Source organism: Kogia breviceps, chromosome 3 (assembly GCF_026419965.1).
Source record: "Kogia breviceps isolate mKogBre1 chromosome 3, mKogBre1 haplotype 1, whole genome shotgun sequence".
Taxonomy (NCBI): Eukaryota; Metazoa; Chordata; class Mammalia; order Artiodactyla; family Physeteridae; genus Kogia; species Kogia breviceps.
Window position 1 is genome coordinate 87,467,939 of NC_081312.1, and position 14,705 is coordinate 87,482,643.

Sequence of the window (14,705 nt, forward strand, 5' to 3'; positions counted from 1 at the left end):
CTCTTCCTTGCAGTGCGTGGGCTTCTCATTGCAGTGGCTTCTCTTGTTGTGGATAACGGGCTCTAGGCGCGCGGGCTTCAGTAGTTGTGGCACATGGGCTCTAGGCATGTGGGCTCAGTAGTTGTGGCTCGTGGGCTGTAGAGCGCAGGCTCAGTAGTTGTGGTGCATGGGCTTAGTTGCTCTGTGGCATGTGGAATCTTACTGGACCAAGGCTTGAACCCATGTCCCCTGCATTGGCAGGCGGATCTTAACCACTGTGCCACCAGGAAAGTATCCCCTCATTGTGGTTTTGATTTGCGTTTTCCTAAAGACTAATGATGTTGAGCATCTTTACATGTGCATATTTGCAGTTTGTACTTTGGAGAACTGTCCTTTCAAGTCCTTTGCCCATTTAGAAATTTAAGTTGTCTTTTTTTTTTTAAACATCTTTATTGGAGTATAATTGGTTTATAATGGTGTGTTGGTTTCTGCTTTATAACAAAGTGAATCAGCTATACATATATCCCCATATCTCCTCCCTCTTGCATCTCCCTCTCACTCTCCCTATCCCACCCCTCTAGGTGGTTACAAAGCACCGAGCTGCTCTCCCTGTGCTAAGCGGCTGCTTCCCACTAGCTATCTGTTTTACATTTGGTAGTATATATAAGTCCATATCACTCTCTCACTGCATCTCAGCTTACCCTTCCCCATCCCCATGTCCTCAAGTCCATTATCTACATCTGCATTCTTTATTCCTGTCCTGCCCCTAGGTTCTAAATAACCATTTTTTTTTTCTGTTTCAATATATATGTGTTAGCATACGGTATTTTTCTCTTTCTGATTTACTTCACTCTGTATGACAGACTCTGGGTCCATCCACCTCACTACAGATAACTCAATTTCGTTTCCTTTTATGGCTGAGTAATATTCCATTGTATATATGTGCCACATCTTCTTTATCCATTCATCTATCGATGGACACTTAGGTTGCTTCCATGTCCTGGGTATTGTAAGTAGTGCTGTAGTGAACATTGTGGTACATGACTCTTTTTGAATTATGGTTTTCTCAGGGTATATGCCCAATAGGGGGATTGCTGGGTCATATGATGGTTCTATTTTTAGTTTTTTAGGGACCCTCCATACTGTTCTCCATAGTGGCTGTATCAATTTACGTTCCCACCAACAGTGCAAAAGGGTTCCCTTTTCTCTACACCCTCTCCAGCATTTATTGTTTGTAGATTTTTTGATGATGGCCATTCTGACTGGTGTGAGGTGATACCTCATTGTAGTTTTGATTTGCATTCTCTAATGATTAGTGATGTTGAGCATACTTTCATGTGTTTGTTGGCAATCTGTATATCTTCTTTGGAGAAATGTCTGTTTAGGTCTTCTGCCCATTTTTGGATTGGGTTGTTTGTTTTTTTGATATTGAGCTGCATGAGCTGCTTGTATATTTTGGAGATTGATCCTTTGTCAGTTGCTTCATTTGCAAATACTTTCTCCCATTCTGAGGGTTGTCTTTTCATCTTGTTTGTGGTTTCCTTTGCTGTGCAAAAGCTTTTAAGTTTCATTAGGTCCCATTTGTTTATTTTTGTTTTTATTTCCATTTCTCTAGGAGGTGGGTCAAAAAGGATCTTGCTGTAATTTCTGTCATAGAGTGTTCTGCCTTTGTTTTCCTCTAAGAGTTTGATAGTGTCTGGCCTTATATTTAGGTCTTTAATCCATTTTGAGTTTATTTTTGTGTATGGTGTTAGGGAGTGTTCTAATTTCTTTCTTTTACATGTAGCTGTCCAGTTTTCCCAGCACCACTTATTGAAGAGGCTGTCTTTTCTCCACTGTATATCCTTCCCTCCTTTATCAAAGATAAGGTGACCATATGTGCGTGGGTTTATCTCTGGGCTTTCTATCCTGTTCCATTGATGTATATTTCTGTTTTTGTGCCAGTACCATACTGTCTTGATTAGTGTAGCTTTGTAGTATAGTCTGAAGTCCGGGAGCCTGATTCTTCCACCTCCATTTTTCTTTCTCAAGATTGCTTTGGCTATTTGGGGGCTTTTGTGTTTCCATACAAATTGTGAAATTTTTTGTTCTTTTGTGTTTCCATACAAATTGTGAAAAATGCCAGTGGTAATTTGATAGGGATTGAACTGAATCTGTAGATAGCTTTGGGTAGTATAGTCATTTTCCTGATGCTGATTCTTCCCATCCAAGAACATGGTATACATCTCCATCTATTTGTATCATCTTTAATTTCTTTCATCAGTGTCTTATAGTTTTCTGCATACAGGTTTTTTGTCTCCTTAGGTAGGTTTATTCCTAGGTATTTTATTCTTTTCGTTGCACTGGTAAATGGGGTTGTTCCCTTAGTTTCATTTTCAGATTTTTCATCATTAATGTGTAGGAATTCAAGAGATTTCTGTGCATTAATTTTGTATCCTGCTGCTTTACCAAATTCATTGATTAGCTCTAGTAGTTTTCTGGTAGCATCTTTAGGATTCTCTGTGTATAGTATCATGTCATCTGCAAACAGTGACAGTTTTACTTCTTTTTTTCCGATTTGGATTCCTTTTATTTCTTTTTCTTCTCTGATTGCTGTGGCTAAAACTTCCAAAACTATGTTGAATAATAGTGGTGAGAGTGGGCAACCTTGTCTTATTCTTGATCTTAGTGGAGATGTTTTCAGTTTTTCACCATTGAGGACAATGTTGGCTGTGGGTTTGTCATATCTGGCCTTTATTATGTTGAGGTAAGTTCCCTTTATGCCTACTTTCTGGAGGGTTTTTATCATAAATCGGTGTTGAATTTTGTTGAAAGCCTTTTCTGCATGTATTGAGATGATCATATGGTTTTTATTCTTCCATTTGTTAATATGGTGTATCACATTGATTGATTTGCGTATATTGAAGAATCCTTGCATTCCTGGGATAAACCCCACTTGATCATGGTGTATGATTCTTTGAATGTGCTGTTGGATTCTGTTTGCTAGTAGTTTGTTGAGGATTTTTGCATCTATGTTCATCAGTGATATTGGCCTGTTGTTTTCTTTCTTTGTGACATATTTGTCTGGTTTGGTATCAGGGTGATGTTGGCCTCGTAGAATGAGTTTGGGAGTGTTCTTCCCTCTGCTATATTTTGGAAGAGTTTGAGAAGGATAGGTGTTAGCTCTTCTCTAAATGTTTGATAGAATTTGCCTGTGAAGCCATCTGGTCCTGGGCTTTTGTTTGTTGGAAGGTTTTTAATCACAGTTTCAATTTCAGGGCTTATGATTGGTCTGTTTATATTTTCTGTTTCTTCCTGATTCAGTCTCAGAGGGTTGGGCTTTTCTAAGAATTTGTCCATTTCTTCCAGGTTGTCCATTTTATTGGCATAGAGTTGCTTGTAGTAGTCTCTCATGATCCTTTGTATTTCTGCAGTGTCAGTTGTTGCATCTCCTTTTTCATTTCTAATTCTGTTGATTTGAGTCTTCTCCCTTTTCTTCTTAATGTGTCTGGCGAATGGTTTTTCAATTTTGTTTATCTTCTCAAAGAACCAGCTTTTAGTTTTATTGATCTTTGCTATCGTTTCCTTCATTTCTTTTTTATTTATTTCTGATCTAATCTTTATGATGTCTTTCCTTCTGCTAACTTCGGGGGTTTTTTGTTCTTCTTTAATTGCTCCAGGTGTAAGGTTAGATTGCTTATTTGAGATTTTTCTTGTTTCTTGAGGTAGGATTGAATTACTATAAACTTCCCTCTTAGAACTGCTTTTGCTGCATCCCATAGGTTTTGGGTTGTTGTGTTTTCATTGTCATTTGTTTTCTAGGTATTTTTAAATTTCCTCTTTGATTTCTTCAGTGATCTCTTGGTTATTTAGCAGTGTATTGTTTAGCCTCCATGTGTTTGTATTTTTTACAGATTTTGTCCTGTAATTGATATCTAGTTTCTTAGCATTGTGGTCGGAAAAGATACTTGATACGATTTCAATTTTCTTAAATTTACCAAGGCTTGATTTGTGACCCAAGATATGACCTGTCCTGGAGAATGTTCCATGAGCACTTGAGAAGAAAGTGTATTCTGTTGTTTTTGGATGGAATGTCCTATAAATATCAATTAAGTCCATCTTGTTTAATGTATCATTTAAAACTTGTGTTTCCTTATTTATTTTCATTTTGGATGATCTTCCCATTGGTGAAAGTGGGGTGTTAAAGTCCCCTACTATGATTGTGTTACTGTCGATTTTCCCTTTTATGGCTGTTAGCATTTGCCTTATGTATTGAGGTGCTGCTATGTTGGGTACATAAATATTTACAGTTGTTATAGCATCTTCTTGGATTGATCCCTTGATCATTATGTAGTGTCCTTCTTTGTCTCTTGTAATAGTCTTTATTTTAAAGTCTATTTTGTCTGATAAGAGAATTGCTACTCTAGCTTTCTTTTGATTTCCATTTGCATGGAGTATCCTTTTCCATCCTCTCACTTTCTGTCTGATGTGTCCCTAGGTCTGAAGTGAGTTCTTGTAGACAGCATATGTATGGGTTGTTTTTGTATCCATCCAGCCACTCTGCTCTAGGTTGGAGCATTGAATCTTACATTTAAGGTAGTTATCCATATGTATGTTCCTATTACCATTTTCTTAATTGTTTTGTGTTTGTTATTATAAGTCTTTTCCTTCTCTTGTGTTTCCTGCCTAGAGAAGTTCCTTTAGCATTTGTTATAGAGCTGGTTTGGTGGTGCTAAATTCTCTTAGGTTTTGCTTGTCTGTAAAGGTTTTAATTTCTCCATCAAATCTGAATGAGATCCTTGCTGGGTAGAGTAATCTTGGTTGAAGGTTTTTCCCTTTCATCACTTTAAATATGTCCTGCCACTTCCTTCTGGCTTGCAGAGTTTATGCTGAAAGATCAGCTGTTAGCCTTATGGGGATTCCCTTGTATGTTATTTGTTCTTTTTCCCTTGATGCTTTTAATATTTTTTGTTTGTATTCAATTTTTGTTTGATTAATATGTGTCTTGGCATGTTTCTCCTTGGATTTATCCTGTATGGGACTCTCTGTGCTTCCTGGACTTGTTTGACTATTTCCTCTCCCATATTAGGGAAGTTTTCAGCTATAATCTCTTGAAATATTTTCTCAGTCCCTTTCTTTTTGTCTTCTTCTTCTGGGACCCCTATAATTCGAATGTTGGTACGTTTAATGTTGTCCCAGAGGTCTCTGAGACTGTCCTCAATTATTTTCATTCTTTTTTCTTTATTCTGCTCTGCAGTGGTTATTTCCACTATTTTATTTTCCAGGTCACTTATCCGTTCTTCTGCCTCAGTTATTCTGCTGTTGATTCCTTCTAGAGAATTTTTGATTTCATTTATTGTGTTCATCATTGTTTGTTTGCTCTTTAGTTCTTCTAGGTCCTTGTTAAATGTTTCTTGTATTTTCTTCATTCTATTTCCAAGATTTTGGGTCATCTTTATTATCATTACTCTGAATTCTTTTTTAGTAGACTGCTTATTTCCTCTTCGTTTTTGGCCTGGTGGGTTTTTACATTGCTCTTTCATCTGCTGTGTATTTTTCTGTCTTCCCATTTTGCTTCACTTACTGTGTTTGGGGTCTCCTTTTCGCAGGCTGCAGGTTCATAGTTCCTGTTGTTTTTGGTGTCCGCCCCCAATGGCCAAGTTTGGTTCAGTGGGTTGTGTAGGCTTCCTGGTTGAGGGGACTAGTGCCTGTGCTCTGGTGGATGAGGCTGGATCTTGTCTTTCTGGTGTGCAAGAGCACGTCCAGTGGTGTGTTTTGGTGTGTCTGTGACCTTATTATGATTTTAGGCAGCCTCTCTGCTAACGGGTGGGGTTGTGTTCCTGTCTTGTTAGTTTTTTGGCATAGGGTGTCCAGCACTGTAGCTTGCTGGTCGTTGAGTAGAGCCTGGTCTTAGCGTTGAGATGGAGATCTCTGGGAGAGCTTTTGCCATTTCATATTACATGAGCTGGGAGGTCTCTGGTGGACCAATGTCCTGAGCTCGGATCTCTCACTTCAGAGGCATAGGCTTGATACCCAGCTGGAGCACCAAAACCCTGTTAGCCACATGGCTCAGAAGAAAAGTGAGAAAAAGATGAAAGATAGAAAGAAAAAATAAGTAAATTAAAGTCCTTAAAATAAAAAATAATTATTAAAAATAAAAAAATGGGGCTTCCCTGGTGGTGCAGTGGTTGAGAGTCTGCCTGCTGATACAGGGGACGCGGGTTCGTGTCCCAGTCTGGGAGGATCCCATATGCTGCGGAGTGGCTGGGCCCGTGAGCCATGGCCACTGAGCCTGCACGTCCGGAGCCTGTGCTCTGTGACGGGAGAGGCCACGGCAGTGAGAGACCCGCGTACCGTAAAAAAAAGAAAAAATAAAAAAATGTAAAAGTAATTAATAAAAAGAAAGAAAGAAGAGAGCAACCAAACCAAAAAATAAATCCACCAATGATAGCAAGCACTAAAAACTATACTTACAAAACAAAAACAAAAACGGACAGACAGAACACTAGGAGAAATGGTAAAAGCAAAGCTATACAGACAAAATCACACAAAGAAGCATACACGTACACACTCACAAAAAGAGAAAAAGAAAAAAAATCTATATATATAAAAAAAGGAGGAAGAGAGCAACCAAATTAATAAATCTACTAATGACAATTAACTCTAAATACTAAAATAAGATAAACAGAAAACCAGAAACAAATTAGATGCAGAAAGCAAACCCTAACTCTACAGTTGCTCCCAAAATCCACTGCCTTAATTTTGGGTTGATTTGTTGTCTATTCAGGTATTCTACAGATACAGGGTAAATCAAGTTGTGGAGATTTAATCCGCTGCTCCTGAGGCTGCTGGGGGAAATTTCCTTTTCTCTTCTTTGTTTGCACAGGTCCTGTGGTTCATCTTTGGATTTGGCCTTGCCTCTGCGTGTAGGTTGCCTGAGGATGTCTGTTCTTTGCTCAGACAGGACGGGGTTAAAGTAGCAGCTGATTAGGGGGCTCTGGCTCACTCAGGCCGGGGGGAAGGAGGGGTACGGAATGTGCGGCGAGCCTGTGGTGGCAGAAGCCAGCGTGTCTTTGCAACAGCATGAGGCTTGCTGTCTGTTCTCCCGGGAAGTTGTCCCTGCATCACGGGACCCTGGCAGTGGTGGGCTGCACAGGCTTCCGGGAGGGGATGTGTGGATAGTGACCTGTGCTTGCACACAGGCTTCTTGGTGGCTGCGGCAGCAGCCTTAGTGTTTCATGCCTGTCTCTGGTGACCGCACTGATAGGCATGGCTTGCGCCCGTCTCTGGAGCTTGTTTAAGCGGTGTTCTGAATCCCCTCCCCTCGTACCCCAAAACAGTGGTCTCTTGCCTCTAGGCAGGTCCAGACTTTTTCCTGGACTCCTTCCTGGCTAGCTGTGGCGCACTAGCCCCCTTCAGGCTGTGTTCACACAGCCAACCCCAGTCCTCTCCCTGGGATCTGACCTCTGAAGCCTGAGCCTCAGCTCCCAGTCCCCACCCACCCCAACAGGTGAGCAGAGAAACCTCTCAGGCTGGTGAGTGCTGGTCAGCACCTGTCCTCTGTGCAGAAATCTCTCCGCTTTGCCCTTCCTAGTGTGTGGAAACTTTTCCTCCTTCACAAGCTCCCTCCCAGAGGTGCAGGTCCTGTCCCTATTCTTTTGTCTCTGTTTTTCTTTTTTCTGTTGCTGTACCCAAGTACGTGGGGAGTTTCTTGCCTTTTGGGAAGTCTGAGGTCTTCTGGCAGCGTTCAGTAGGTGTTCTGTAGGAATTGTTCCACATGTAGATGTATTTCTGATGTATTTGTGGGGAGGAAGGTGATCTCCATGTCTTATTCCTCAGCCATCTTGAAGGTCTCCTCTAAGTTGTCTTTTTATTGTTGAATTGTAAGAGTCCTTTATATATTCTGGACACTAGGTCCTTATTAGATATATTATTTGCAAATATTTTCTCTCATTCTGGGACTTTCTTTTCACTTTCTTGATAATGTCCTTTGACATACAAATGTTTTAAATTTAAATTTCATTTAAAAATTTTAATTCATGGTCCGTTTATTTTTTCTTTTGTTGCTGGTGCTTTGGTGTCATATCTAAGAAACCATTGCCTTCTCCAGGGTTATGAAGACTTACACCTATATTTCCTACTGAGAATTTGATAGCTGTAGCTGTTAAATTTAGGTCTTTGATCCATTTTGAGTTAATTTTTGTATATGATATGAGATGGGGTCCAAATTCGTACTTTTGTATGTGGGTATCTTTTTGTTCTAGAACTGTTTGTTTTCAAGACTCTTCTTTCATGTTGAATGGTCTGGACTTCCTTATTGAAAACAAATTCACCATAGGTATATAGGTTTATATCTAGACTCAATTTTATTCAGTTGATCTATCTGCCTATCCTTATGCCAGTTCCACACTGTTTTAACTACTGTAGCTTTGTAGTTAAGTTTTGAAATCAGGAAGTGTGAGTCTTTTAACTTGGTTCTTCTTTTTCAAGAGTGTTTGACCAATCTGGGTCCCTTGCATTGCCATATAAATTTTAGGATCAGCTTATCCATTTCTGCAAAAATGACATTTAGAATTTTGACAGATATTGCACTGAATCTGTAGGTCAATTTGGGGAGTATTGCCATTTTAACAATATTAAGTTTTTCAATCTATGAACATGAGATGTCTTTCCATTTACTTAGGTCTTCTTTAATTCCCTTCAATATTTTGTAATTTTCTGTGTACAAGCCTTGCACTTCTTTGGTTAAATTTGTGGCAAAGTATATTTTTCTTTTTGATGCTATTATGAATGGTATCATTTTCTTAATTTCATTGCATAATGTTCATTGATAATGTATAGAAATACAACTTATTTTTGTATATTGATCTTGTATCTTACAACTTTGCTGAAGTCATTTATTCTAATTTTTTTGTGTGGATTCTTTAGGATTTTCTACATATAAGATTATGTCATAGGCAATAAAGATAGTTATATTTCTTCCTTTCCAATCTGGATGTCTTTTATTTCCTTTTTTGTCTAATTGCCTGGCTAGAACTTCCAGTACAATGTTTAACAGAAGTGGCGAGAGCAGACATATTTATCTTGTTCCAAAGTTGAGGGGGAAAGCTTTCAGTTTTTCACCATTAACATTAAGCATGATGTTAGCTGAGAAATGTATATTTTTAAAAAATTTTATTTCAAAGTGATTACAGATTCATAGCAGTTTGCAAAAGTAGTACAGAGAGGTCTCATGTATTCTTCACCCAGTTTTTCCCAATGAGTACATCTTGTTTGTTTTTTTGATTGAACCGGGCCCTTGGCAGTGAGGGTGCAGAGTCCTAACCACTTGGCCACCAGGGAACTCCCCCAATGAGTACATCTTAAATAACTACATTGCAATATCAAAACCAGGAAATTCATATTGGTATAAGGTGTGTGTATAGTTCTGTATCATTTTATCACATGTATAGATTCATGTAGCCACCACCACAATCATGATAGAGAACTATTCCATCTCTACAAAGATCTCTGTTAGGCTACCCCTTTATAGTTATGCCCACTGCCCTCCCTCTCACCATCCTTAACCCCTGGCAACCACTAATTTGTTTTCCATCTCTACAATTTTGTCATTTTGAGAATGTTATATATGTCTTCATACAGTTTGTAAAGTTTTGGCATTAAGCATATTTTAAATTCAAGTTATTTTCCTTCTTTCGTTTTTTTAAAGATAGCATTTCTTTTCCTGTTTATAGATGCAGTAACTTCTCAAGTGTCAAGATAATGGAATTAAAAAGATTTCTATTTCCTGGGCTTCCCTGGTGGCGCAGTGGTTGAGAGTCCGCCTGCCGATGCAGGGGACACGGGTTTGTGACCCGGTCCTGGAGGGTCCCATGTGTCACGGAGCGGCTGGGCCTGTGGGCCATGGCCGCTGAGCCTGCGTGTATGGAGCCTGTGCTCTGCAGCAGGAGAGGCCCGCATAACGTAAAAACAAAACAAACAAACAAAAAAGATTTCTATTTCCTATAATATATTTACTTTGAGAGCCCACTTTATCTGATATTCTTTGCTCAGTGTTTGATGTTGGAAGTTGTTGAGGGGTGGGTAATGGGAGAGAATAGTTTGAATTACACATACCTCAAAAAAATGTCTGATGATTTTTGTTAATTTTCTTAATTTTTCCTGTGGTAAGTAGAATCATTTAAATTTGTTTCTTTGATCTCCAAATGTAGCATTTTGAAATAGATTCTTAGGAAGTTCTTGATGATGATGGTGGTGATGTTTTTCTCTGAGAAGCAATTTTAAAGGCAATGACAAAATAGCCATACACCTTTGCTGCCACTGTTATTTTGTGTGTGTGGGAGAAAAATCTTTATTTTGGTCAAATTGATGCATGTACATACATGTTTACATCATATAATTCCACATGTGTGTGTATATGTATCTTACATAGAGGTAATTCCATATGTACACACATGTATACACAGGAACACATCAAAACAGCCAACAATTTTCTGTCACATACCTCTCTATTTGTGGTTGCTGCTCAACGGACAAATTGCACTTTAAGCCAGTTTAGCTTTTCTCCCCCACATTATCTATTGACTTCCTATGGAAAATGAAGTTTACACATGTGTGCTGTCCCCTTCTCCACCCACCCCATGTTTTCCCTTCCCAGGTCCTTATTACATATAGTCCAAGCTTTACCTGAGTTGCAAAATTTCTCTCAATGTAAATCAGAGAATTCTAATGGCTTCATGTGTATATATATATTTGATTCATGAAATATTTTCTGGGGCCCTCCATCTTCCTACTTCTTTCTGGACTGTTTTACTCTTTCTTGGCCTTCTTTTTACTGTTTTCCTTTAAATTCCTTTTATCTTTTATCTGTCCTGTGTTGGAACTTCTGTAGCCTGGATCCTGTCTTTCTCTTTCTTGGTTTATTCTCTCATTTTGATGAAGTGCAGCTTATAGTAACTTCCTGAAAACAGGTGTATGAGAGATAGTTTGCATGTCTGAAAAAGTCTTTATGCTTTTTATTTGATTGCTGGCTTAACTGGATTTAAAATTGTAAGTTGAAAATAAGTTAATTTTTCCTTATCATTTTAAACACATTCTTCCATTGTTTTCTAGCTTCCTTGATATTGAGAAGTTAGTATCATTCTGATTCTTGGTTCTTTGTAGTCCGTTTTTCTCTCTGCAGGCTTTTGGGATCTTCTCTTAACTTACCCATCTCAGGAACTGAGAAATTTTGTGATGATGTGCTTAGGCTTGAGTCTTTTTTCATTCATTGTGTTACATACACGTCAGGCCCTTTTAATCTGGTAACTCATTTCTTCAGTTTTCAGAAACTTTCTTGTATTATTTCTCTAATGATTTTCTCTCCATTTTCTCTGCTCCTTTTTTCTCCATTTATTAGTTGGATATTGGACCTCCAAGATTTTCTAGTTCAAAGTTGTCTTTTTTGCCCATGTGTTTCTCTTTCTTTGTTCTCTTTTCTGAATTTCTTTAACCATTTCAATGAATTTAAAACTTTCTGTTACTGAGTTTTTTCTTGTTTTGTTTAACAAAAAGATAACTTTGAGGAATAGTACAATTAACAGCCAGTAGGAAGTAATGTGCTATTAGGTTATACTACCTGACTTCTGACATCAGATCACTTGTTATTTAAGTGGAAAGCCATACATACATTCTGTGATTATCCCAAACTCAGACTCTTTGTCTCAGTATTCAATGCAGCAAAGATTATGTGCTGTTTGGTAAGATAACATAAAATAATTAGAGTAGGTGCAATTCGAAGGAAAGTATACATGCGGAGAATGCAACAACTAGTTTTGCGAGGCACTTTTGCTATGGATTATGTAAAGTAACAGAATCTTTTTGGTGTAATTTTATAGGATGATTTTTCAGGATTGTCACCATATGAAAAGAAGAGACTGAAGAACATATCAGAAAATGCAAACTTTTTTGCTTCTCTTCAGTTGTCTGAGGTTTGTGTGGAGTTTCTAATTAAAACTGAGATACTATTCCTCTTGCCAGTAGGTTGATAAAATACTCATAGCATCAGGTTTCATAGTGTCAAATGAGGGAGGGTAAAACTAGGAGCAAGATTTTCACTGAATAGAAAGAGGTTACCATATTTTATTGATTCCAAGGTATTTTTTTGAAATTGGCATATTAAAACTATAACTGGCAGCTTCCTGTCACCCCTTTTTTGGTAGTACATAAAATAATGGTGTCTTATGAATAGTTGTCTTGGATTCAAAGAAACAGGGTATGTTCCAAGACGTTGCTTTAACTAAAGGTTAAAGATGAGGTGGGAGGGATGGGTTAAGGGATGTGTGGTAGAGGAGAGAGAGGATGGCTTTTTTTTTTTTTTTTTTTTTTTTTAACTTTAAGACTAGATGCGAGGAACTTTCCTGGAGGTCCCATGGTTAAGATTCCGAGTTTCCATTGCAGGGGGTGCAGGTTCAGTCCCTGGTCAGGGAACTAAGATCCCTCATGCAGTGTGGCAAGGCCAAAAAAAAAAAGAATAGATGGGAATATGCTTTGTATAGGAAACTTTAAGGATAAGTGGCCAGAATTATGCTAATGTTTTATAATCATTATTACTAAAGGTATAATTTACACTGGGGTAAAATTTCTGTGTGTGAGAGAATAGCTGTTTAGGAGGGTGTGTGATTTTTTTCCCCCCAAATACATTAAATCCTTGGATTTATTAAATAACTATTTGGTTTCTCTGAATACCAGATTCCTAAATATTCAGTGTGTATTTGCATCTTGAGGGGAGGGAGGGCAAGTTAATATAAGGGACTAAATTGTTGAGTCACTAACAGTTGAAAATTCATAAGAAATTTAGACAAAAGTATCTCTGATTTTGATTTTAGTTAACAGAAATTCTGATTTGATTTGTGGAAGTATAACCTGTAACTTTTCTGGAAAACACCAAAGTAGGATTGCCTGTAGTATAATTTAAACTTTTAAATTTGTAATAGTATATTTGATAAATGTTTAATGTTTAATCATGTAAACTTGTTAGCAACCTGGTCCAAGGTATCAGAATGTCAGTACATTAGATAGTATTATATACTTGTTTTTATTATTGATAGTGTATTTGTCTCATGTCTACTAGAAGAACAGGTATCATATCTTATGGTTATTTAGTTCCTATATAGATCTTGGTTTAGTGTGGATACAGTAGCAGATACTTAATATTTTAGAAGGTAAGCTATGTAGTTATAAGATAGTGTTTTTTTACATGTGTATGTTTTGTGTATTTTGCAGTCAGCTGCAAGGCTCCGTGAAATGATAAAGAAGAGACAGCCTCCTGAATCCAAAAGGTAAAAGATTTGGTTTACATTTCCTGTACCATGATATATTGCTGAGTTTTTTTATAATTTGAAAAACTGGTTCAACATAGTAAAATAAATAGCAGATCAGAAACTGTAATTTAATGTAATTTAATCTTAATCCTTTATAGAAACTCTGAGGGAATGCTACCTTTTAATAACTCTAAAGTTCTCATCTTCATCAAAGGACTATACAGGAAATAGAATCTTGAGAGCTGAATTTTGTTTATATTTATTATTGCTGCTAATGGAGGGAAATCTTTATTACCACTAAATTGTTCTTATTTTTGCCCGAGAAACTGTTCTTAAAGATTCTTCTACTTTATTTTTCTGGCTATCTTTTTGCTTCTCAATTTGTTTTTTCTTTCCCATTCCTAGAATAAAGGAAGGAAATGAGCATTTGTTGCACATCTATGAAATACAGTGCAATGACCTAAAATTTTTATACTGCATTATTTCATTTATTTCTGGCAAAAATTTTCTGGGATAGAAAACAGGCTCAAAGAGGTAAAGTACTGATAATTTGCTCAAGGTCAAAGTAGTTCTTAAGTGGAAGCTTTAGGATTTGAACTCCAGGATTCCTTAGATTAAGTTCTCTTCTCTTCATTTTAGCAGGGCTTATGTATAAGTGAAGAAACTGAAAATCTTGGCATCAGTAGACCATTTTTTTAGTGCTAGATGCTAATGAAATGTAGCATCATTTAATTGGTTTGATTCTCATACAGGTTAGCTAGCTTGAGAAAAGCTAAACCTTTAATTATGACCAGGTATCTGTGAGTGTGAAAAATTGTTACAGGAGGAACATCATTAACAGTGGAAGGTAATAGCACCAGTTCTGTTGTCAATTGGTCATTAGCTTATATTTGCATATTTTTTATTAGCAAAGATTAATGTTTTTTTTTCTCACTTAAGTCACAGAATTCCAGTACTTAGTAGTCGTATAAGTATTAGTATCCAGTAGATAGAGCAGAAGTTATGTAATATAGAGGAAAGAACATAGCTTTTGAAATTTGGCAAACATGATTTCAAGTTTCAATTCAGCAACTTATAGCTGTGGTAGTAACTTTGGACGATTTATGTAATTTTCTTTCCTTATCTGTAAAGTTGGCATTATGCCAATCTAGAGGGGTTTAAGTTTTTAAAAATTACTAAATATATTATACATAAAAAGAAGCACATATGAAGTATTTTTTTATTAATCAATTTATTTTTTAAAAATTAATTTATTTACTTTTGGCTGTGTTGATCTACGTTGCTGTGCGTGTGGGCTTTCTCTAGTTGCAGCGAGCAGGGGCTGCTCTGTTGTGGTGCATGGGCTTCTCATTGCAGTGGTTTCTCTTGTTGTGGAGCACTGGCCTAGGCCAGTACTTGCTGTCCAGGTCAATAGAAATTTATAGTACCTCTTAAGGCCCTCCCTTC

The 14,705-nt window shown here is 37.4% G+C and overlaps 1 protein-coding gene across 9 annotated transcripts in view; it reads left to right on the plus strand.

Annotated features, from left to right (window-relative positions):
• WDR76 (WD repeat domain 76) overlaps positions 1-14,705 on the plus strand; it is a 65,474-nt gene that overhangs the window by 6,169 nt on the left and 44,600 nt on the right. For all 9 annotated transcript variants that reach the window (XM_067029156.1, XM_067029152.1, XM_059059371.2 and 6 more), the window contains 2 exons: positions 11,835-11,927; positions 13,222-13,277. In XM_067029156.1, coding sequence (XP_066885257.1) covers positions 11,835-11,927; positions 13,222-13,277 — 149 coding nt within the window. The remainder of the gene's footprint in view (positions 1-11,834; positions 11,928-13,221; positions 13,278-14,705) is intronic.